A 25,788-nucleotide genomic window follows, 5' to 3' on the forward strand; every position below is an offset into this window, starting at 1 on the left:
CATGTACAGACACTTTGAAATCCTCCACCATTTTTATCTTCAGAAATCTACATGTCTGCAGAGATGTCTGCAGGGCACAAAATTGACTGAATGACTTCCCTGTTCATCGTATGAGAGCTCAAACCATGAGCTACTAAAATGCAATATTTTACTGGGGGTAATAAGTAAAAGCTTGAATTTTATCAGTGTCTGGCAACGCTTTCTTCTAAGTTTATTTAAACACTTTAGAAAGAATACTGTCAAAAATGATTTCCTGATTTTGTCTATATTGAAATTTATGGAAAACAAACATTGCTTTCTGCATGACCTGGGCTGACCTTTGAAATCCACCAGACTGCACCGAATAGCAGGTATTTCCAAGTCCCTCCCCCTACCTCCCTCCCTACTTTGCTTCCTTTCTTCCTTCCCCCCTTTCAACCTCCCTGCAACCTCCTTTCCGGTGGCTGTAGACAGTGAAGAGGTGTCCCATCAACGTCTCCAGACTGAACAGCCCCATTTCCCTCAGCCACTCCTCGTAAGTCCTTTTTTTAGTCCCTTCAGCAGCTGCACGGCTCTTGTGTGCTCATACTCCAACAATTCAATATCCTCCTTGTAGCAAGGGGCCAAAGCCTGAACACAGTACTCAAGCTGCAGTCTCATCAGCGCTGTGTACAATGTCACAATCACCTCCCTAGTCCTGCTGGCCTTGCTATTTCTGATGCAGGCCAGAATGCCATTGGCCTTCTTGGCCACCTGGGCACACTGCTGTCATCTAACACCCCCAGGCCCTTTTCTGCTGGGCACCTTTCCAGCCCATACCACTGCATGGAGTTGTTATGAGCCACATGCATCACCCAGCACTGAGCCTGGTTGGACGCCATGTGGCCAGATTTGGCCCATTGATTTGGCTTATACAGATCCCTCTGCAGAGCCTTCCTGTCCTAAATTACTAAACAAAACTGTCCCTGAGACTGAGTCCTGGGAATGCCACCTGTGACCAGCTGCCCAAGGAACTGAACTGTGTTCACTGTGACTCTGAGCCCAGCCATCACACAGTTCTTCACCCACAGAACTGTACGCCTGTCTAAGCTATGAGCAGCCAGTTTCTCCAGGACAAGTTACCCACAAAATGCACAAAACAGATCACGATTCATGCATCCAGTACAGATCAGGTCTCTAATTTTGAGAACAACTTGCGAGCAGTGTAGCAAAAGAACGAGTGCAAATGGATTCAACCAATAACTTAGAAAGATTAAAGAAATTCAGTCAGACACAGACTGATACATCAGTGAAATTGCTCTTTTAGAAGAAAATCACTTTCTCACAAGTGTCTAAATTAGGTTGAAAGAGCTCACTGAATGTTGAGATTATTTTTTATACAGACATTCACACTGAGATTTTCCTTGTATTTATGCTGGTACAGCTTGGTTTGAAAACAAATTCAGCTTGCAGGTGAGAGAAGGGCTAACATGGGTTAATCTGTCAAAGCAGAGCATTGCACCAGCACTGCTTCCATGGCTCCAGCCAGCTTGACTGGCCTTGCAGCTTCCCTAAGTTTCCTTACATATCTCCTAACTGCATCATGTAAATGTAGGCCCCAAAGCTGAGACACTGCACTGCTATAGGCTGATTTGAAGAAGCTGCTTCTAGTAACAGGTTAATGTGTTTTATTACTCCTAGAGAGAACTTCATAATAACAAATTGTTAATGATCAAGAGTACTGTAAGTATACTCAAAATCACTTGACAAAATAGGAATAATTTTTTAATGACATTTAATATAAAGTATTACTTACTGTTCTAAGATCTGTATTTATGCACAGTTCTCTTCAGTAACAAATATATAAATAATAATGACAGCAAATAAGTATTAAATAAATGTAATATTAAGACATACCATGATCCAGTATCACTGGAGTAGCGAGATTGCAGACACAGGATGAGTTTTCCAGCACTACATTTTCATGAGGCATTTCAATAGGTTTTACAGTTTTTATTATACAGGAAGTAAGGGTTTTGCTTATACTTGCAGACACAGAAATCTATAAAACGATAAGGACATAAGCGTTCAATAGATATCTTGTAATAGTTGTTAAATAGCCCCCTTGCCTCTACAGAAAATTTCAAACTATGAAATGTAGAAATATAATCTTTTATTCAGCAGCAGACAATTCATTAGGCAGCTTCTCAAAGGAGAAGACCTCTCCCAACTGGAAAAACAATACAAAGAGTCCAGAAATGAACAGCATTGCTTACTTGCACAAATTAAATAGATCTCTAATGTATGTGAGGGGAGCAATCTAGACTATTTTGGATTTTAAAACAAGAATTTTGCTGTAGCAGTATTACATGCTGTTACAGTTCCTTCAAAATATTTGAGTAAGAATTACAAATCCTCACAGAGAGCCAACATTTGCATCCATACCTAAAATGCACTTAATTATGAAACAGAATTTGTCTCGTAATTAATTATTCTTTGTTTCTGGCTGAGAGTGCTTTACAAATGTGAGCACATTAATGCATTCAATCAGGAAACCAGAAACAATACCATGCAGATTAAGTGGCCAGTCACCATACTTGATAATCAAATACTCAAGGCTATGTTTGCTGAGAACAGATACTGAGCAAATACTAATATCAAGCACTTAAAAGACGCATTTGTGCTAGCATGTGTGTCCCAGTGAATGTTTAATAACTTGTTACAAAGCTCAGAACTTACATAATGAACTCAATACATAGTCACTGGAAATATAAAAATAACTAACACAGTGATATAATGGAAAAGTTGTCTTTGTCAGTAGAGCAAATTTTTGAGACAACATCATGAAGATGTTGCTTCAAGATATATTTTATAGGAGAGGAAGAGAACATCTGTCTGGTCTACATATTCAACTTGCACAGTTTTCCAATACATTTGCCAATTGTTGAGGTAAGAGGGATTAACGTATGGAACATCATGTCAAAAGAAGGGAAGCTGCAATAAGTAATAACATGACACATTTTAAGTCACAGTAAACAAACATGCATAAAACTGGGTGTACATACCTGATTTTTGGCAGGGAACCTTAGCAGGATTTTCAGATCTTTATCAGGTGCATGTGAAATGCTAAGCCAACCCTTTGTGCTGTTTGAACGTGTACAATTTTCTTTTAATGTGCACCTAAAATTATACATAAGATTATACTAGCTTCCTTATGGTGGCTTTGATTTCAGACACTGTACTTCAACTTATTTAGTATGCTATTGATTTTTTACAGGAAAACTATTGATTTTTTACAGGGAATATGGTTATAATTGCAAAAAGCTCCAGGGAAACAATCAGCGAAATCTTCTGCTTATCGAAATAAATTACAATGCATTGATATATGCTCTAGGGACCTAATTAAGTCAATGGGACTCAGGCAAATGTTAGATGCTTGGCAAGTAACAACAGACTTGGTAGTCAGGGACAGACTTCATTACCCCGAATTTTGACTACAGCTCTGAATCTGACCTCCCCCATTTCCCTCTACACTCAATGGAGAGAAATATGCTCTTTCAGGGTCAAGTTATCCTAACCTATTTTAGACATTAATTCAAAAATGAAATGAACCACTTTATGAAAGCTGCTGTTTCTCTCCAATGTAAATAACAGGAGATGGGGGTGAAGCTCAGATGTGGAACCACACTTTGAATGTAAAGCTAAGATGAATTAATCATTCTTTCCAGTCACCTCTGTTGTCCACTGATATGAATAGCAATCTTTGCTTTTGATTATAAACACCTGTTTTGGAAAGGTAATTCAAAAAATATATCTCATTCTTCAATAATGAGATTAATTTCAGAAGTAGGATAGCAAAAAGGAAATGAAAATGTTACAGATGCCAAATCGTAGGATGAAGAAACTATACAACAGCACAAAATTAAGAAAGAGTGAGGAAACACCAGGACATATAAGTATTATAAATATTACACAAATGAAAAAACACAATAAAGAATGGAGCACGTTGACATACAAATTAGATGGATGATCACTGAGTCTGAGAAATGAATCCTTAAAATACTACCTGGTGTGAACAGCTAATGAACAATTCATGGATTAACTTCAAGTAATCTTCTAAAGCAAGCAAGTAAAGTTATTTCTAAATGCATGTATCTTAATGTTAAAAGTGAATATTCATAAATAGAAGCAGTATTTAATATTAATGTTTTAATAACAGCACTTTTCTACAAAAGTAGAAGTATGCTTAGCTTCAATCACGTAACAGTGACATGTGCCTTAGGGAACTATTCTTTTGCTAAAAATTAGAAATGTGGACATTCTTGAAACACACGGACCTTGGTATAGTCTTTCCACTAGGAGCTCACTGCATAAATATACTTTGTGGCAATGTGGTTGCTCTCCAGAAGGAAAACACATGAAAGACCTTAAAAAAAAAAATCTATCACTTTTGAAAATGCCCAAAATAACCCAACAAACCATACAAGCCATAAAGCCATCTTCTCTTTAAATCAAGACATTGGCAACAGTAATGCATTTAAACACAAGGTCACTTCCTTTGTGGTCTAACTGAGGAAACTGCGACATAAGAACCTTGTGGAGCTTTGCATCTGAATACATTCAGATCATAACTACACTATCAGAAATTGAGAGTATGTCTGACATATTTCAAACTGACTTAACCAGGGCAAATTTCAGTCTCATTTAGGTCTTTCTTCACCTTACTGAGATCGCAAGGATCCATCAGCACTGTTTTAGAATCACAAAGGATGGATGGGATCTGTCATCAACAGATGCCCATAAACCCGATGCTCAGCTGTATGTAGTTAAATAAGTCTAATTGGCAACATGACTGGCAACTGGAGACATCCAATAGTCTTTGATAGGCTGAAAATCACACCCTTGAACATACAAGGCAACATGCTTGTCATACTTGACACTAAATAAAGACATGCGTTTCAGTAACATTAATACTAAAATATTAAATAAGAAAACGGTTGATAAAGCTGAATGTTCAAAACTGTCCTAGGACAAAGATACTTATATTCTTAGACCGCCAGAGCAACATAAGCAGTGAGCCAGTTTCTCTCATCTACAATGAAGAACTTCGGAGCTTCATGGCAAAAATGTACTATCATTTTTTACCAAGGGCTGTACTTGTCTTCATGTCAGGGAAAATTTGTCTTTTATGCTCTAAAAGATTATCTTTAACATTCAAACAATGTACAAAGGAGAATGGTCATTTCATAGGAAAGAGCCACACGGGGAAGTAGAGGATCTGATGTCTCTCATCACAAACTCTAACAATTGCCTTGTAGAAGCCAAGAGTAACGTGAATTTCACTCACTAAGGGTTAAACTGTTTTGTTATATCCCTATTTTGAGACAACATATACTGTTTGTAAGCACACTGTAACAAATATAAGTATGGTTCTGAAAAGTAACATACGAATTCAGATAGCTACTAAGAAAGAGAAAATATGAATGCAGCAAATGTAGCTGAAAGATTCTGGACTCCTTTTTCTCTGGAAAGTCAGACTGGATCAGGCCCTTTACAACACAGAAGAGAATTAGCCACAGCAGCAAGACAAGACACAAAGCAAAGGGTAAGGTTAATTAACTAACTGGGAGAAGAGAGCAAATTTAGGGAGAAGGACTCGTAAAAACTTCCATGGGAGACAAAGGGGCACTTTCTGCTTTCGACACCCCCGTAAACTTCAGGATCAAATTTCAGGCACACATAGATATATTGTGTTATTTCCATATTGAAAATACACGTAAAACATCAGTGCCTTCTACTGGAATAACTGTAACATACTTTGGATAAATATGGTTCATCTAGAAAACACATAAACATTAAGAGAAATCACACTGTTCTATGACTAATTGTTTTGAATGATGTTAAGGGAAAAGGGGAGTATGTATATATTTGTCCCTATAGAAGACAGAGTAGAAACAGAGTAGTAACATTTTGTTGCATTTTGTTTTCACTTATAATAAGATAAGTGTATTTTTCATCAAAATACTGGATTGAGTTCACATTGTCTTAAAAAAAAATATTATGTAATATATTGCTTTAATGGACATGCATGGACATTGATAAAATCAGACCTCCCTCCAAAAAAACAGGCATTTAATGATGCTAAGTGCTAACAGTGAAGAAAAGATGTAGGTGTTGAAGAGGAATCACATGACAGTAATCAATTTTTTCTTCAAATTATTTCTGTTTCAATTAGGTGGAAACTTACCGTGATTTCCCTCATAAGAAGGGGATTTACTGACTAATAACTGTTATCTTTATAAGATAACTAAAAGCCTGAAAAGCTTAACACTGTAATTTATACAGTCTAACACGGTAGCAAAAGAGAGAAAGAGATTTTGGAAAAAAAAAAACAAAACCCAAACACTACAGAATAAACACCAACTCTCTTCTGATAACCACCTTTAGAAATGCAAAGGAGCAGATTTTCAGCAAAACCATGGTAACGTGGTAAAACAAATCAATCTCACAATCAGTTTTCTTTAATGTTTTAACCAGTGGTGAACTGGTATAAAAAGAAGTTTTATACTGATAGCATCTGATGATGTTGGGAACATTACCATGCAGAGTAGGGTGAGACTATCACACAGAAAAGCTTGGATAACTTTGAAACGGGATGACATTTCGAAGCATGAAGTACGAGAACATGTACCTACAGCAATAAAAATCTCACAACCCATATGTGCTATAGACTGGAAACTCATCAGCTGGAAAGAAAACAGAGAAAGAGAAGGGCCTGGGGGCTTTATTTGATCATGGATGAATGTGGCCCATCCATGTGATGCAGTCATGAAAGACATTTGTGATCCCAGGACACACTAAGTAAGGTGCTTCCTGGACAGACTGGGAGGGATTGAAGACTGCTGAGCAACGTACAGTTGAAATCTCCTTTGGATTAATTTGATGGCTTTGGCCATCCTTATTTGAAAAGGATGCACAAAAACTTCACAGAGGGTGAACTTCAACAGAGTTAAAGAAAGCAGTGTCTTATATGAAAGGAGCTTAGTGAAGTTAGCTGGTTCAGCACTGCAAAATGAAAGTGAAGAAGGGGACTGTTTTCACAAAAACAGTGAGAAGATAAATGTGAGGGACTAAGAAACCCTACTGAAGCCAAAGCAAAGTGGGCAACAGAACAGGCAAGTATAACCTGCCACCAGTATGTATGTGATGAAAACAAGCTGAGAGATTTTAACCAGGAGAAAAATGAAATTCTTGAAGAGTCACACAGTAAAGCAGGGAGAATAAAAGGCCTGTTTAAATTTAAGATGGAGCCTGATGAGGTTTGCAGCTGTCAACACTAGGCTCGAAGACCCAGGAGCTCCTTAAATCCAGGCCAAAGACATGCAATAGCTTTCAAACTTGATTCAAAGAAAGCAGCAAAACTAATCACTCAGATGCAAGGATTAAGAGTTAGAAACTAATTCTCCTCTAGCCTAAATGAAAAGCAGTGATTCCAAAGCGCTATGAATACTGAAGGCAACTGAGCACCCTTTCCCTGTTCTCCAATGCAAGTGACTCCCTTTTAAGGTGCTTCAAGGACAGTTTTACCCCTCAATCAATTCTAAAAACAGAATATTTCTTCTTTTTAGCTTAACATACATTTTATGAGTAGAACTCAAAAATCTGAGGGCTAACACATGCCTTAAAAGGTGCACAATTCCTTTTCACATTACAATGAAGCATCTCACATTTATGGCAATGATTGATTTCATAAAAATTCAGTAGATACAATCTTGATGCTGAATATCCCCAAGCCTGTAAAAATGTGCACTGAGTAATAATGCATTGCTTTTATGTGCAAGGCTAAAACACCAGAAAATACCTTTGATTCAAAGAACACCACCCACAGTAGGGATCCTTTGCAGATAAGCATTCTTGCTCGGAAACATATCTACCACAATTTGCAACTGGTATTCTTCTCACCTAAAACCAAAGAATGCAATAATACACTGAATTAAAATAGCCTCCAGAAACAAGAAAATTGAGGGTTACCATAAAAATTCTGACATCAGTCAAGCACGATCCCTTCAGAGAAGTTTCCTTATGGACTTCCCTCTGTCAGAAGACCTTTGGATAGAAATGTGTGGCCTATTTTACACACGCTGCATTTTGCCATCAGATGGTGAAACTCCTCTGACAATGACAATTTGGTTCTACTACTCAAAGGCCAGCATGGACAGAGTAATGCAGGAAAGTCTGATCAGCATAGTGAGTTATAGGGAACAATAGAAAGGAGGTTTATTTTATGAACAATGCTCTGCTTAGCAGCATAGTTTTCCTCTCATCAAAACTGAAATTTTTAAATGACTGATGAAGGTGCATTCAAAATGCATGCGCAAAACAAAATGCTTCTGTGTTTACATCAACATGTCAGGTAACTGCATGTGCACACCGGAACAAGCGCATGCAACTAGTCAGCATGCATGCAAGCAAATGCTATTTCAATAAGCAAATATAGATAATTGTGGCTATATTGTATGTATCTATACTTGTACATTCAGCTTGAATATCCTAGTCAGCCATTTTCAGAAAAGGAAAGGAAAAAGAAAAAGAGAAAGCTGTTTACAAATACAATAATGTTATTAATAACAATGTTAAGTAATAGTATTAATAAGAAAAATATTCCTGATTCAAGCCATTTGTTTACAAATTTGTAAGTTCCTATGTTTTGTGAACAGAAACAAGGATATGTAGCAGGTATGTATATAGGTATTTACTTTCTTCCAACCACAAGTTGTAAAATTCAATTTACCTGCAGATGTGTGAAATAATATGCTCAGAAACTAACCAACATCTTAAACAACTAGCAATTAAAAACAGAAAACACAGTGAAGATGTCTCATTTAAGCTACAGGAGATAACTAGAGAAGCATGTACTCCTAAAAACTGTTGTTCCTCTTTAACAAGCTGCTCTTTCACCAGTGCCTAAGAAAATGGAAGCCTTTCCCTTGAATATTTACATATTTACATATTTTTGACTGAAATCTTGAAGGTTTCTGTGTATGTGATATGTGGTTTGTATCAATCAGGAGTTCTCCCACCAACTTACCCACTCCCTCAGATGGCAGGCTATTATTTATGTTCGCTGCTGGAGAAGTGATCTTAATGTAAATAAAGTAGCCATGTGCTGGGGTAAAATCCCATCCTGCTCAGATGGCCCTCATGTTTTTCCTGACATTTTCTCAACTACTGGTGAGACAACGGAGCTTGCTGAGTTAATTCTCAGCAGCCCTGCTGCAGGACATGCTGCAACAACTGTGTGGGCTACTGGGAGCTGCTCTTAGCTTAGGATGTGCCTCTGAAGTGGGTACCCATGTGCAGAAGCTTACAGCCTCAGCACCTTGTTAATCAGTTCTAATCGTGGAGTTGTTCTTTTGTTTGTTTGTTTGTTTGTCTGTTCATTCATTTATAAAGTCTAGGCCTACCTGAAGATGATGACAACTTTATTATTGACTTCAGGACTAAAAATTCAAAGCCATCTCTCAAATTAAGAGATTTCTCCACATCAGAAAACCCCCAATTGAATAATAAGCTCTAGCCTACCAATACCTGGATTACTACTTCAGAGGAACTGTCTCCATAGAATCTAGTTTTCTGTGCTACCTTCACGTTCGATTCTGTATAATGCCAGACTCCAGGAAAAAAAAGAAAAAAAATTGACTCTCTTGACTGAATGACATAAAATAATCAAGGGATTAAGGGCCTTGCTGGATCAGAGCAAGAGTGGGCAGCACCATGGAAACAGAAGCTCTTCTAAGCTCTGCAGAAGTGCAACCAAAACTTAGAGAGCATAACCCGATCTTAAGCATAAAGCTGGTAACTGCAGTTTGGATGTTACGGTTTGGACTCTGACTGACCCAAACTGATACTTCATCTATAAATGGCAGAAGTCCTTAAAGCAGCAGTTTTTATTTGAACTTATTTATTTTTTTAGTGCTGTGCTTACCTTATTGGCAGAGAACAGATAGATGTAGTTACTATCTACTGGATCAAGTCGAAGTTTGGGAAAAATAGAGGTTTCTTCCTCAATTTCGTACAAAATCTCTGGGCAATTAGATTTCATATCCTCATTAAGAACAGCCTAAAAAACATGAGAGGAAATTATTCACAAACCCCCTTATCGACGTGTTAGTATTTTAACCCAAAATCGAATTTCTGTTCTTTCACTAACAACATCAGAGATCTCTGAGATGATTTACTGTGCCCTGATACAGTTCATGTGCTGCACTGGCTCTCGCGCTGCAGAAAGAAAGAGGAAAAGACCATCAGAACAAGAATTTCTGCAACATACATAGCAGATAGAAAATTTTGCATGCAACCTTCTACTGCTTTAGTGTATGAAACATCCCGCTCATTGAGTATGTTCATGATTGGTGCAGAAACTGAATATGGAAGAGACACCTATATCTCAGAGTTATATTGTGTTAAATACTTCTATGAGTGGAGAAGAGTACTATTCTTCTGGAAAAAATGAACGTCGAGGCACCCAAAATGTAAATGTGGTTCTATGCTAGTAATTTGACAGAAGTTTCTTTGTGACTTTTCTGGGTATACATATAAGGTGGTGTTCCATCATATCTTGCCCAACTGTAGTTTTCTATCACCCTGCTCACCAAATTCAAGAGACTCAGAGATCACAGAAACTTTCATTTGCAAGTTAATAAGCATACCAACACAAATACAAGGTGGTTTTTTTTCCATAAACATGACTAAATAGGGTAGTATTCACTGTCTTCACTGTGCTAAGGACACATGAAAGACTTTGATTTTATTTTTCAATATCAAAAGCACAGTTTTATCAAATGGACAAAAGCTTTTTAAGCTATTATACTCATTTTCAACAGCATGAAAAAACAAAACAAAACAAAAAAACACCATAAAAGAGCCATCCTTTTCAACATAGACAGGAAATGCCCATTTTAGCAAAACTCAGAAGAAATTAAAGCATAAATGATGTTTTGATGAATGGTTAAGAAGTTTGAGAGTAAGGTAAGATGACTTTCATTTCTGCGTGACTGATTTAAACTATCTAGGTCAATTATTCAGAAACCAAGGCAAAATGGGCCCTGAACTTTCTAATGGACAGCTATTCACGTGACACAGGCCAACAAACCAGTAAATGTGCTGCCTTCCAGTGCTCCTCAAATCCACCAATATTGAGTATTTCCACTGGAAAATGTTAAGGCATTCAGAAAGAGAGCGAATGCTCCTTTAGAAGTACATGATCCTTACAGGACCTTTTCCATTATTATCATTCAGCTGGGTTATCTGATGGAGGACTTCTAAGCTCAGAGACAACCACAGGACACAAACCTTCCAGTCAGGGGCTATAAAATGTGTATATTACCCATAGGATGTAAACCAGGGGGCCCTGGGAAAGTGCAGAAACCACAGAGCTTTACAAACCCATGGGGCTGTGCACAGGAAGGGGAGCAAGAGGGACAAAGAGGGGAATAGGTAGGAAAGAGTAGAAAGGGGAAGAAAAAGGCACGTCATAGGTAAAACTGAGACCATAAACACACTTGTCTGGCCAGGCCCTGTGCCTGATCACTGCTGCCCGCCCTATCTTCTCACATTTTCTATTAAATGTTTCCTTAACACCGTTTTTACATCTTTACACTCTTACATGTATGCCATGGGGCAGGAACACCGTGTATTCCCAAACTAGCTGCTGGGGGGCACTGGTGTGATGAGGTGGGTGCAACAGTTGAATGGGGACTGTGGGTCAAAGCCCATGTGCCTGGTACTGCCCGCCAAGGCAAGGCAAGTGTGTACGGATTCCCAGGCCTGGTGTGCTTGGGATGTGTGCGTGTATATAAACCTGAAAACTTCAAGCTGAACGTGCTGACAAATAGGCAACCTGTGAAGTCCAGGGCCTGCGATCCAGACAGGGGTGTAGGACAGGTCCAGGGGCTGTGCTGGTACTTGAGGGACCCATGAACTTCAAGCTGGACTAGCCAGCAAGCAGGCAAACCAAGGAGCAGTTCCAGGGCCTGGGGTCTAGGCAGGGGTGCTGGGCAGACAGGGCAGACACATGGACTGTACCAGTATGTGAAGGACCCATGAATATGTGTATGTTTGTGAACCTAGAGTGTGCTGTGTGCCTTCTTGCACCAGTGAACTTCTGTCTCTCCCAGAAACGAATATGGAGTCCTGGCTCTGTGTGTTGGCATTTTATGTGAATCATGTGCCTGGGCAGCCAGAAAGGCAAACCGTACCCTGGGTACATCAAGCATGGCGTTGCTAGCGGGGCAAGCGAAGGGACTCCCCATTCCGCTCTCTGCTGGTGAGGCCTCAACTTGAGTACTGTATGCAGTTTTGGGCACCACGGGAGAAAAAGGCCATAAAACTATTAGAGAATGTCCAGCAGAGGGTTACAAAGATGATGAAGGGTCTGGAGGTGAAGGCTTATGGCGAGTAGTGGAGGCAGAGAGGTGTGCTCAGCCCAGTGCAAAGGAGATGAGGAGAGGCCAGATGGTGGCTGCAGCTCCTCACAGGGAGCTCTGCTCCGTGTGACAGCGTCAGAGACTTGATGATCCTTATGGGTCCCTTCCAAATCGAGATATGCCATGACTCTATGCTTCCCATTACTGATCATGTCAGTGTCCTATCTCTGGGAGTGCCTGTGTCTCTCTGGGATACGTACTCAGCTTTGCTGATGGTTGGACCAGAAGAGGGGAAAGCAGCAGCCACACCCCAGTCTGGGCAGAGACCCTTGGGTCCTTAGGCATTGGGCTGGGTCCCAGCAGTCAGACAGGAGTGAACTTGGACTGGAGTGACTGGAGGAGGCAGACATGCTTTTTACCTCACTTAACAGAAAATCAAAACAGGGAAATAAACGAAAGACAGAGTAACTGAGAACTCCACAGTCCATAAATCGATTACCGAGGGCATTAGCAGATTAATGAAATGTTTCCCTGCTCTTTAAGCAGGATACATAATTGCTTTTGAAAGTTATCTTGTTCTTCAAGGAGCAATGCAGCAATTACTTCATAAACAAACAAAAAAGAAATAGAGATTCCAGGTGGTATATCTGCTCATAATGCAGCACCTAAACAATAGGACACACATACTTATTTGAATGCAGTAGTAGTCGATGCAGAAGAGAAGAATTCCCATGCTCTACTTACCTTCAGTAACTGTCCATCATCTGTTCCCAGAAAGAGAACGATCTGATTTAAAACAACTGTGCCATAAACAGCCACTAATCCAGAGTGAATCAAGGTGGGTGATTTCTTGATTGATTGTACCTTCTGAAAATCAGATATAAGAGAAAACCATTACAAAGTTATTCACTTGTACTACAAAATTTTTATAAAAAGAAGAATCCCTGGGAAGATTCTCAGAAAACTCATCTATTTAAAATAGCATGGTAACATTTTTATTCTGGCAGTACTTCACAGCAACATGTCATTGGAAATGGCACATGAAACTCCTTTTTTGTATACAGGGCAATTGGCCACATCCATGATAGAGAATACATCTACTGCAGATAAACCACTGATCTCAGTGGGACACAGACTTGGTCTAAAAGCTGCACACTAATTTTCAATATCCTTTCTCTTCCTTGGGACATAATGCTCTGAAACTATTCTGGACTGCCAGTACTTCTCAATGCAACCATTTTTTTCCATCACCTGACAGCACCTATCATACGGGCTACAGATATGCTCAGCAACCACATGAAAAGATATGCAAATGTTCTGGAGAAAGGATGTATTTCAAACACGCAGACTCTTTTCTCTTGCCAGAAAATGCAGAGCTTCATCCTCCCCAGTATGGTTTCCTGCTTTACACTAAAAGGAAGTTGAGACTTGCATACTACATAAATATAAAAATGATACCAAGCAGCACAAAGTTCAAGTCAGGCAGGACATAAATGTACTTGCACAAACTTCAAAATCAAATGTTACCTATAATTCTCTGACCAAACTGGATAAAGTTAAGAGACAAATGCACGTAAGAAGCTCATGAAAGAAAACACTGTGTAGGAAATCCCTACATCTTGTGGAACAATGAAAAAAATCCATACCAAACAACCCCGATCTACCTTCACTACAGAAAGCCAAGTGCGTAAAGGAAGCCCCCTCTGTGTGAGAGGCTGGGGGAAGAGCTCATGCAGGACGAGGCCTTTGAGAATAACCCCATAGGTCAGTTTAAAATGCCCAGAATCTCAGCCTCAAGGGCAGGTTCTTAAACCTACAGGAAAACCCTGAGTGCAAGAACCTATTTTGCATTATTGCACTAGACAAAGTGTGAGAATGGACTATTAAAATCCACATTTTGCAGAAAGGTGAAGGCATTTCTCAAACTTATGAAGTCAACAAAAGACTTTTTTTTCAATAACAAAAAAGAAACGAATCTGTAACATGGTAACAGCTGAATCCTACTCTCCTGCATGCTTGAATGCTGGCTTAACCCCAAAAGCCTTTCCACATAGAAATACATTTTTTCTGAACTGCAATCCTAAGTCAATTAAAATCTTTTTCAGTCATCTGAATTATTTTAATTAGCTTGCAAGAACAGCCATTTGGAGTAAAAGAAGACTTGATTAACTTTCATATTTAAAGATCTTTTTTCTTCTTTTTTTTTTATGCAGCAGGAAGAAAACATAGGAACTGCCATGTACTGGCACAGAGTTTCAGTAAAACCCACTTTGGCATACGATTCCAGTATCACAGAGGTCTCTTTTATATATGGGGAAGGAAAAGTGATTGCATGCATCAGAGGGTAACAAACTCCAGCACTGGTACACACAATGAGCCCTCGCTCAGACCAAGGAGTGAGGAGATGAAGTGTTCCAGCCTTTGATTACCAAGAGAGTTAGGATTTTTTCTCTCAGTGCTCTATATAGCAGTGCTAGGAAGACAAACCACCCCAGGTTTCCTGCAGACACTGTACAATAGGATCACAGAAGAGGGGAGGACTCACCCAGTCTCTGAAAAGCCTTGCTGCCAGATTTTATTTTGACCCACATACAAGTAAAATAACTAGTGTCATATCAGTGCATCCTCCTCATCTGACTGAGGAACCAGTACTGACAAGTGTGGAAGCCTCCTCCCCTCACTCCGCTTGCTAGAGGGAGGGTCAGCACGACATTGAGCTAATGTAGATAAGAAGAGGAGGAATTTAGATGGTGGGCAATCACAACAAAAATTGTCTTCTCTCTTTTGCAACCTATTTCTCCATTTCTGCCCATTCCCTCCAGGGTGCAGCTGCTGCTTTCACCCTTCTGTCATCCCTTTTCCACATGCATTTATTTTTTTAACAAGCCCTTTTACTTCTTCCAGTGTAACTAATGGGGTTACAGCACTGTAGGGCCTTCCAAAGCTTTTCTCTTTCACAGCAAAATCCAGCCCTAAAACACATTTACAGTCTAAACTTCTTTTATACTTGAAGAGCCATTCACCTCCACAGTCATCTATCCTGTAACATCCAGGCTCATACAGAAACAAGAAATGCAAACGAGAAGACAACAAATACTGCTATAGAATGTTGTTGGTTTTTTTTTAATTCTTCAGTTGCGCTCTTCTATTTTAATCTATTGTTTCCCAGAATCTTCACAGCCATAGGTAAGCCTACAGATTTCCTGAATAAATTTACATTTTTGCCTTTAAAATCAAGCTTTCTGTGCTGTTTGGTTATTGGCATTAAAGTTATTTTTATTCATTTCATATTTTGCATCTCATTTTCAGATTTCTCTCCATATGATTCCAGCTGCAGCAACCGTATTCACACTTGTCTTTCTGCCTCGATTTCCTCTTGATTCTCACACCTCGAAGGGAAGGGCAGCACTCTAGCTCAATCAGCTCTCAACATATTGCAGTTAGCCAATAAGTAAAAGGTAAGGGTTTGAGAATTCAGAGTGAACAAATGGAAGCAACTGTACGAAAGGACATAAAATTTGTGAACTCTGTATAGCAACAGTCAACACTACAGCAACACATAAATGTCTTTCCCAATGGGAGAAATCTCCTGGAATCTCATTCTGAAGGGACCACCCTTCAACCTCTTCCATCAATTTTTATGACATCAGTGGGTAACAAACTTATATATCAATGCATGCTGTGAGCCTTTGTTATGGCTAAGGAATGAGGAGCTGATCTGTTCCAAAATTTGATACCTATCAGTTGTTTTTAATTTGTATACAGCATAGCAATGCTAGGAGAACAAACCATCCCAGGTGAGCAGACTGCAGAACATCAGGGAGGACAGTAGGAAATGAGGGTCTAAACAGAGACCCTGTAGAATCAAAATCCTGACCTTCACAATGCAAGGCAGGAGGGACACTCGGAGGCTAGACCTGAGGAAAAGCCAGATTGAGGATTCTGAGACACGAGACAAACTAGAAGCTTCTTGCAGCAGAAGAAATGTTCCTCCTCTGCCCCCAGCTCTGAATTTACAGGATCGGTAAAGTGCTCTAACAACAAATGAGGAGGGAGATCAAGCTCTATTAAAGAAGGCTTGCAAAGCAACTGGGCTTGAAATGAACAGTAACAGAAAGAGCAAGAGGAAGTGGTGGGTGACAGTGACTGGAGATTCCCTTCTGTGAGAGATGAAGGCACACATCTGTTAAACAGTCATGCTGCTAAAACAGGTTTCTTTTCTTAGGTTTCTTGCAGAGAGACTGCCAATGATGTTCCATCCCTTGGGCTACCATCCAGTGTTGCACACCCACGTGGACATCTAAGATAGTGCCTAGAGAAAATGAGGACTACAGAGCTCTGGAGGAGGGAGGAGTCCAGGTCTTATCAGTTCTACAGGATCAGTGAAAGGTGATGCTATGCTGTCCTGACTTTGCTGCTCACGAACAAGAAAGAACTGACTGGAGATGTGATAATCAATGGCAGTCTTCTCTGTAGTAACTATGAAATCACTGAGTTCAGAATCTTGAGGGGAGTGAGGAAAGAACAACAGTGTACAGATGCTACACTTACAGGCTTCAGCTAGTTCAGGGAAGTAGTCAGTGGGATCCCCCAAGAGGCAGCTTTGAAGGGCAGGGCTTTCAGGACAACCTGCTCCAAGCACAAAACTCAGGAAAACAAGCAGACATAACAAGAGATGGGCTAGCTAGCAAAATCAATGTTCACCTTGTGTTGAAAATGGCAAGAGACATTATGGGCAACAAGAAGGACTTCTATTCTGTCTGTGGAATGAAAAAGGGGATGTTTCAAGTGGACATGACACTTAAAAAAATCATGGTGGGAACAATTAAGCAGAAGAGGTTGTTCAGAGTGGTTGTGCAGTTTCCATCCATGACGGTTTTGAGATCCAATAAAACAAAGCCCAGAGCAAGTCTGTCTGACCTCAGAGCTCACCCCCTTGCATGCAGGAGGCTGAATGGAGACCTCCTCTGATGCTCCTTTCAATCTGAATGACTCTGTGGTCCCAAAGAAGAAAATCCTGTGCTCGAGTCCCCAGGCTCTCAAAAGTTTCCATTAAGAACACCTGGGAAAGCCGGATGAGTAAAAGCAACTCTACTTCTTACAGATATTGTGAGAACTACAGGTCTCATGTGACTTATTTCCAACACCAAATATGGACACTGACATTGAAAATTCACTGTAATTGGACAGAAATATTAACTCTAGAAATGTTAATTTGAGAAGTCTGCCAAACATCAGGTGAAATACATGGGAGACGACTTTACTACTGGAAAATTAATTGCAGGATCAATTTAGATATCAAATGATATTTAGAAGTCTGTAAATCTCTCCTTAAATAAAAGATTATTAATCATTTTTGAGTGAGTTACTGCACAAATTCAAATGTAATTTCTGCAAATTAATGGCCATGATTAAACTGATGCAACTGTTGACTTCAAAACCTGATTTCAGTCAAGCTTCCACCAGCTAATATTTGTCCCAAGACTCTACACTAAGCTTGATAAATTACGCAGCATATATCAATTCACATGTTTATCACCCACTGAATAACACAAAAAATCAGTGAACAGGCCGTTATCTACTTGTACCAAAGAGCAGACAAGAATTCAACAGAGCTGTCATTTAGTAGCTATCACAGCCACTTTGCCTTTTTTTTAGGATTTTCTCCCTCAAATATTGTAAATACTTTTATTTCCCATGCAAATTTTTCAACCACAAACCTAATTTCCAGATTTCTCATTGTGGGTAGGTAATTTCCTACAACTCCCTTCTGTCGTCGTTCTCTCATCTGAACACTTTTCCAAAGCATCTGCTTATCTGTGTTGTGCTAGATCCTGGGATCTCTATTCTAGTAGCTCCCTGTCAGTCACAGAACAGAAGGAATGGCTTTCTAAAAGTTCAAAACTACTGGAAGAAATTTGTGACAGATTCCAGCATGCCTCATATGTCCTGGCTAAGAATCTTCTAATTTATAATTGTAATCACTGAAAAAGTTTGTCAGTGCTCGGTCAAGTTTCTGAAAGGAAACTGAGAAGATTTGGCTAATTCAGATTTAGTATTTACAGAAATCCTGAAGACGATGTGCTTACATACATGTAGTTTGTGCGATCAAGTCAGTTAACACATACAGCTCAACAGCGCGTGCAAGGAGATATACACAAAATGAAGAGATGTATGGATCAGAGGAAAACCAACTAGCTACAGAACTGCAACAGGTTTTCAAAGTGTCACAAGTTCTGTTGTCTCTTGCTAGTTATGGATCATGTCTCTGGAATACAGTATTGTATACCTCCAGAATAAATACCGCCAACTATGACAAAATGCTTTGTGTATGAAATGAAAGCAAATTTAGCTTCTTCTTATGAGCAGAGATTCCAAAGGGTTTTCAGCAGTCACATACTTTTTGATAAAGCTAGTAAGCAAGGATTTTAAAAATTACTCATTCTGAATGACAGACTCAAATCCTGCATTAAACCTTACTGCAAATGTCAGCACTGGCCTAAGTACTGATGCGAGACCAAAGAGATTACACACCTACAGTGAGATCCTACAGGATGGCAGACAATTTGGCTCCAATCCAGTGAAGTACTCCAGTTCACGCTTAACTTTAAATGCATGGGCATCTGCCCTGATGATGATGGAAGTACTTATATGCCTAATGTTAAATATGCCCTTAAGTGCTTTACTGGGCTGGGGCCAGAAAGCTCGGTACCTTATAGGAACAAGCTCACGGCGGAACATGCAGTAATAGCAGGGCAGGAAATTCACAAGCACAGACACCACAGAGCAAGGAATCCAGGAGCACAGATACCTCAGGTAAGCCCTGAGTGTACTACTGAGTCATAGTGCCAACACAATGCAAACACAAGCAGCTGTGCGACAAGTGAAATGTTGTGCTTAAAAGTAATCAGAATAGTTACAGAAATGTGAAGAATGTAACAGAATCAGAAGGAAATCAAACTGCCACTAATCCTTAGCATATACTCTTACCATAAACCTCATTTCTGCAGTGAATAAATGGTATTTGCAGTTCCTCCACAAACTGTCAGGACATGTTCATGCACACATACCTCATCACATCTTGTCTCACCTCTGCAACTCAAGTGCATCTGGTGAAGATGACTAAGACATGCAGCACCCTACAGACATGACATCTTCAAGGCTTACGCTGAACAAGGTCCATCAGTCACAAACACCATGCAGGTCTTGCATTCCAGGCAATTATAACATCACAACACGTTCATCTGATCAGTATAAACAGTGTCTGTAAAAGACTAGACTTAAGGCACAAGGAAGCACTGGTGCTTGCTGCTATTTCTACGCACTCTCTAAAACGTGCTCTTGGCACTCTGTGCTACAAGGCACTCCTTTTGGCCAGAACCCCTGCCAGCTGTGGCACACACGTGTCTGTATACCATGCTGTACGCTGTCTGCCTGCCAACTCTGAGCTCTGCATGCTTTTGAGTCAGAGAAGGGTATGTTCCACTTTGTAGGGACTCATGATTTGGTGAGAGACGGTAGAAGGATCTGGGCTAAAACAACCCAGAAGCAGCAGCATATGGGCCTGTCATCTCCAAAATTACTCTGCATCAGCTTCGCCTAACCTTCTGTGCTATAAAAAACATATTAAAGCTGAACTAGATACTTTTATTTCTGTGTTTATAAACTAAAAGCATATATCCTTAGCTTAAATAGGGAATATAATTAGTCATGTAATGTTACAGGTCATAGTATTACACAACACTCCGATGTCCCACTATCTCACAAAGTATTAAAACACCATCTTCCCATCAGTGGTAAACTGCATTCACTGTTGTGCCAAAACACCACGATTAAGGATCTTGCTGCAATCAGGGACATAGTGTTAAGCAAATAACCACTTTGATAATCTTTAGTATTGAGATTCCTTGGTATAGTGCCCAATTACAACCTACATTCCCAGGAGGAAGACTGACCTTTTGGGATAGTAACCTTGGAGTAACAGGAGTCTGATCTAAATCAATCTCTTGGAATGGGTCCAGAGGAGGGCCACTAAGGTGATCAGAGGGCTGGGGCACCTCTGCTATGAAGAAAGGTTGAAGGAACTGGGCTTGTTTAGCTTGGAGAAGAGAAGGCTCCAGGGAGACCTCATTGTGGCCTTCCAATACTTGAAAAGAGCATACAAACAGGAGGGGGAATGGCTGCTTATGAGGGTGGATAGCGATAGGATAAGAAGGAATGGTTTTAAACTGAAACAGGGGAGGTTTTTTTTTCACACGGAGAGTGGTGACACACTGGAACAGGTTGCCCAATGAGGTTGTGGATGCCCCACTACTGGAGGCATTCAAGGCCAGGCTGGGCAGCCTGGTCTGGTGGTTGGTGACTCCACACGTAGCAGGGGGGTTGAAAGTATCTGATCATTATGGTCCTTTTCAACCCAGGCCATTCTATGATTCCATGAATCCTTCAAGATGTGGGTTGCTCATTTTTGGTGTTTAGCCATTTGGATGCAAAGGAGAGAGGTACACAGGTCAGACAGACACCAGCCTCACCTGACATACATCACCTTACTCTGTGAACGCCCAGAGACTCTTCCAGAATTCCTACTGTGGGGATTGGAAAAGTGTTTATCAAGTATCTGCAGTCCAGGAAAGTTTCTCTTTCTGCTTTTGTAGGCTCAGAAAGACCTTGTGAAGAAATCCCATAAGTAATTAGAAATAAAGAATACAGTTACAAATGCAACTAGCAGGCAGATGTTTTGGGAGGAGGACTTCACATTCATTCAGCAGGTTTGCCTTGTGACAGCACCATCACCGTGCAGTAAGTTTCACACTGGCACTGAATACCAACAATCTGGCTCTGGCACTGCAGTGACAGTTTCACTATGTACTTCAGCACAGTTAATTCATCCACTTATCTGGTTCTTGTTCATAAATGCATCCTCTAACCCTAGCCATGGTTTTGCAATTCACCAGGGAAATGAGCAGACTGAATCACATGTGCCCTCAGGTAGTTTTTATCTGGAGAATCTCTGTACTCTGCTGTGGGCTAGATTCTGTCGCCAACAAGAGATGGTAAAACACTTCAAGGAGTTTTCAGCAAACTCCTGCCACAAGAGAGCAAGGAGCCAGGGGTTAAGCTGCAGACCCCATGGACACAGGGGAAGCTGCAATAGGTCATGTCTTTTTAGCATTGTTCCTTTTACCACAACTCTGAAAAGATTTCTGAGGGTGACTTGAAAGCACACATGGGCCTTACAATGCACCTGTTTGTCCCAAATTACATTTTTAGCCTTCCGAATTTCTTTTTTCCCTCATTTCTTGACCAGCTGCAGAAGCTGCAGTGAAGCGGGTGGTCTTGCCTCCCTTCCCATGTACAACAAGGGATGAAGGAGCTCAGAAACAGTGTTGCAGAAGTGGGTGACCAGGGGATCTCCAAGGGATAAGGCTGCCTGTGAAAATGTAACCACTGCAACAACATAGATCTATGGCTATTGCTGCCTGCTGCACCAGGGCTGGGGGCTGTGAGCCCTCCTGAGCACGGCCAGTCGCAGCAGGGCTGAAGAACACCCACCGCTGAACAAGCAACCATAAATAACTCGTGAGCAGCGGGCAGCGCAACGCACACAGCCCAGTGCACAGGAGTCAGCTTGATGGGCTTTTTTTCATTCCTGATGTAGCTGCAATGACATGAGATGTGAATGCACAGAATGAGGTAGGAGATGCTCTGTGGAAAATACAATGAAGGATGAATGATCCTTGGCAGAAAAGGGCGCATGGAGTGAAAAACCCAAGACTGGGGCGTGACCAGGATGCCCTCAGGTGCTCCCCCAGACACGTCTTTCCCAAGACATAGATGGGAAGCACACTCCAGGGTCCATTTCAGGGATCACCTTCTGAGGAACAGGAAGCGCTGCACAGGCCCATAGGGCTGATGGAGCACGTGCTGACACTCAGAGCCTGGCCCAGCTCTGCAGCTCCCCTGAACTCCGTGTGCCTTTAGGTCTGTCTGCCAGGAACTCTCTGTGAATCACGCACACAGCACCACAACAAGAGCAATGGCACGTGGGATGAGAAGTTAGCGAAACGATGCCCAGACTTACGCAGTTGGTCCCCGCGTAGAAGTGTGTGATGTACACACAGGTTGGATCCTGCAACTCTTCCATCCTGAAGATGCAGACGGCAGTGGAGTCCCAGGCCCTGTCACCGTGGTTGTGGTGGAAGACGCCCACCCACCAGCCCCGTCCTTCCTGGCGGATGAGGCTGGAGGAGATGAGGAGGCTCCTGCAACCACAGTCCAGATACACTTGGCCTTGCAGGTCAAAGCTGTGCTCAGAGCGATGCGGCTGATGCATGACCACCATGCTTGGCAGCTCTGGGTCCTTGTCCAGTTCGGCCTTCAGCCGGTAGTAGGGAAAGAAGAGGCGACCACCCCACCACAGCGCGTCCACGAAATGCAAAGGCTCCTTGTTGTACTTGATGATGTCCCACTCTCCGCGAGGCTGCAGGGTCTTTATGGGGCGCACGGTAATCGCCGCTGTCTCGCTCGACTTCGACGGCTCGCAGCCCGCGGGGGGCACTCGCCTGCCATTGTAGTAGGTGGCCGCCACCGCCAGGTACCAGTCGTCCGCTTGCTGGAAGACCACGCCGGCCGTGGAGCCGCGGGGCAGGCAGCTGACCACCTCGGTGCGGTTCAGGACCAGGCGGTAGTCCGGCAGCCGCCACACCTCGCAGCTGCCCTGCCCCTGCGTCCAGCCGGCCAACAACTCGCCGTCGTCTCCGGCCTCGGTGTAGGTCCGCAGCAGCAGCTTGCTCCGCACGCCCGAGGGCTCCCCGCAGCCCGGCCCGCCCGGCGGCACCACGCGGCGAGACCGCGAAAGGTCGGACCGCACCTCGTAGAGGCATCCGCCGCCCGCCACCAGCACGAAGCGGCCGCTCACCTCGACGTTGTCGATAGGGGCCCCGGGCAGCTCGAAGGAGCGGTGGCCGCCGGCGCCCGCCAGCGCCGCCAGGAGGGGCAGCGCCCAGCTGAGCGCGGGCGGCGCCGCCATGGGCGCGGGCTCCGCTCGGCGCCGCGGGGCGCCTTAGGTGGCGGCGGGCGGCGGGCGCCGCTGCGCCATGCTGCGCCCAGGGGCCGGGCGCCGCCGCCTCTGCCGCCGCCTCTGCCGCCGCCGCCGCTCCCCCCCTCCGCCGCGGCCGGGCTGCGCGCGGGCGGGCAGTTCCTCGTTCGGGGCGGGGAGGAGGGGGTGCCTGTGCGGGAGGAGAGGTGGGCCGGGCTCCTCCGGGAGGGCTGCTCAAGCACCTCGCCGCCGCGCGCCGCCGCTCCCCCGCCCGGCCCTCTTCGCCTCGCCTCGCCGCGGACGAGGGGCGGGAGGCGGCCCCGCCGCCGGGCTGCGGGGGGCCGGGACGGGGCCGCGGAGGGGGCGAGGCGTGGCGCCGGGCCTCGCCGCCGCTGCCTCGCCTCGAGCGGGCGCCGGCCGCGGGTGCGGCCCCTGCGGAGGTGTCCGGCCGCGGGTGCCGAGCGGCCGCAGCCAGGGCGCCCCGCGGGCGCGGCGAGCCCCGGCAGCGCGCGGGGTGGAGGGCGTGCCGCGCCGTGCCGCCGCCTCGGCTGCCGGCGCTCACACCGGGGAACAGCGCGGGATGGGCGTGAGGTGCGGCCGCTGGGCTGTCAGCGTCCGTGAGGAGAGGGGAACCGGCGGAGGGGCGCCTCTCGCAGCTCCCTCCCTGCGGGCTGCCCCGCGGGACCCCGCCGCCCGTTACGACGCTCTGCGTTAGAGCAACACCAGTAAGCCAGCCGGCCGCTGCCGCTGGGAGCAAGATGTCAAAGCTCTGTTTACAACCTCTCGGTCCCGACTGAGGTGGAACAAAGAGCCTGCCTCCTGTGCCTTGCTTTGCTCGGTCCTGCTGCCTCGAGGCGGGTGGCTTTCAGCCTGCGGGGCGAGGACCGGGCGCCGAGGGAGTGGCCTATCGGAAAGTGGCACCGTAGAACGGCACTGGTTGGAAGGGACCTGAAAGATCTATCCAGTTCCAACCCAGTGTCCTTCTGCCTCTGCTCTCTCATTTCTGGGATGGACTGAGAGACCTGTGGGCTGTGTGCTCAGCTAATGTGATCCTTCTGCTGACTTTTAAATGAAAAGTGGGATTGTGAAAGGTAGCAAAGATGCATTTTAGTGTTCTCTATCAGGTGTCTCTGGTAAGTCTGAGTGAGGATGGCGCAGGGCCCGTGGCCACTCTTGCTAGGAAGTGAGCGTAATGTTCAAAACTGACACCAGTTTCTCAAACACCGACCCTGCATTTGCACTGCTTTTACTGTAAAGTGGCTTTACGGCCAGACTAAGTGGAATGGTAAAAGCTAGAACGAAAGTGGTCTCTGTATATGGGTTGAGCAGAGTATTTCCAAGAAGTAAGTACAATTTGTCAGCGAATTTGTATTATCCTTCTCCATTGCTTCACTCAGCAGCAGTTATTGTGCAAGAAGTGCTGTTGCTCTGATCAGCAAAAATATTGTACTATCTTGCCTAGACCCATCAGGGTCTAGGACACATAGTACCATAATATTCAAAACCCTGCACAACTCATCTGCTTATCTCTGATTACAAAATCTGCCCAGTGTAGCAGGAAATGTGAAAGAGAATCCTTGCACAGGTCTTTATTCTCACCAGATGCAAAGATGCACTACCAACAAACACTGCCTGCAGCTCCTTGACTTCCACCTTGACTTCTAGTTGCTCTTTAAGTGCAAATGCAAAGCTCCCAGTGATCTAGATCTTGCTCAGGCTATGGGGAAAGCCAGCCAGCTTCCTTCCTGCAAGACATCCCTGCTACTGGCCACAGAGCACATCCTGCTGTGACTTCTGTGGACAGCCCTCCCATCATAAAAACATAGATTTCTGTATTTGCTGAGCTTGGTTCAGTACTGATCAGTTGACCTATTTCTTTGGGTTTTTGTTTAGAATATGTCATGTGTACATCAATGAGTGATTGATTTGCTGAAGTGGGTGATGCCAGACTTCCCTCGTCTTATACAACAGTGATAGCTCCTAAGTCTGCAAGCTCCTCCGACTGCTCACACAGCAACATTCTGCTTCCAAATGTGCTTATTCTAGGACCCAGGAAAGATAGATCGCATCCAGGTACACGCATAAGGAAGCAGCCCAGCTGTGTGGGGTACAGGAGCTTCCAAGGCAGGGCAGGAGGCACCACCCATCCCCAGATAAATCAGACTCATCCCTGCCTGCAGCACATTTCTATTTCTGTCCCTTCTTTCTTCCCAAGGAAGCAGCATCTAGGACCAGGTCCTTATCTTACATCACTGAATATTGTCTGCAGTTGAGAGAGCCACTGAAACAGCTGTGCACTGGGAATCAGCTCATGGGAATATTACCCATAAGTAGCCCAGTTCTTGAAGCAGCAAAGTCTGCTAGATT

At 43.3% G+C, this 25,788-nt stretch overlaps 1 protein-coding gene across 1 annotated transcript in view; it reads right to left on the minus strand.

The window, feature by feature from the left end:
- PLXNC1 (plexin C1) overlaps window positions 1–23,412 on the minus strand; it is a gene marked incomplete at both ends in the record, with an annotated part of 65,339 nt that extends 41,927 nt beyond the window's left edge. The window contains 6 exons of the mRNA XM_079549372.1: window positions 1,876–2,020; window positions 3,024–3,138; window positions 7,820–7,920; window positions 9,944–10,078; window positions 13,128–13,250; window positions 22,465–23,412. Of these exons, the coding sequence (XP_079405498.1) occupies window positions 1,876–2,020; window positions 3,024–3,138; window positions 7,820–7,920; window positions 9,944–10,078; window positions 13,128–13,250; window positions 22,465–23,412 (1,567 nt within the window). The remainder of the gene's footprint in view (window positions 1–1,875; window positions 2,021–3,023; window positions 3,139–7,819; window positions 7,921–9,943; window positions 10,079–13,127; window positions 13,251–22,464) is intronic.
- Window positions 23,413–25,788: the final 2,376 nt, after the last annotated feature.

This window comes from Tetrao urogallus, assembly GCF_951394365.1.
Source record: "Tetrao urogallus genome assembly, chromosome: 1".
Taxonomy (NCBI): domain Eukaryota; kingdom Metazoa; phylum Chordata; class Aves; order Galliformes; family Phasianidae; genus Tetrao; species Tetrao urogallus.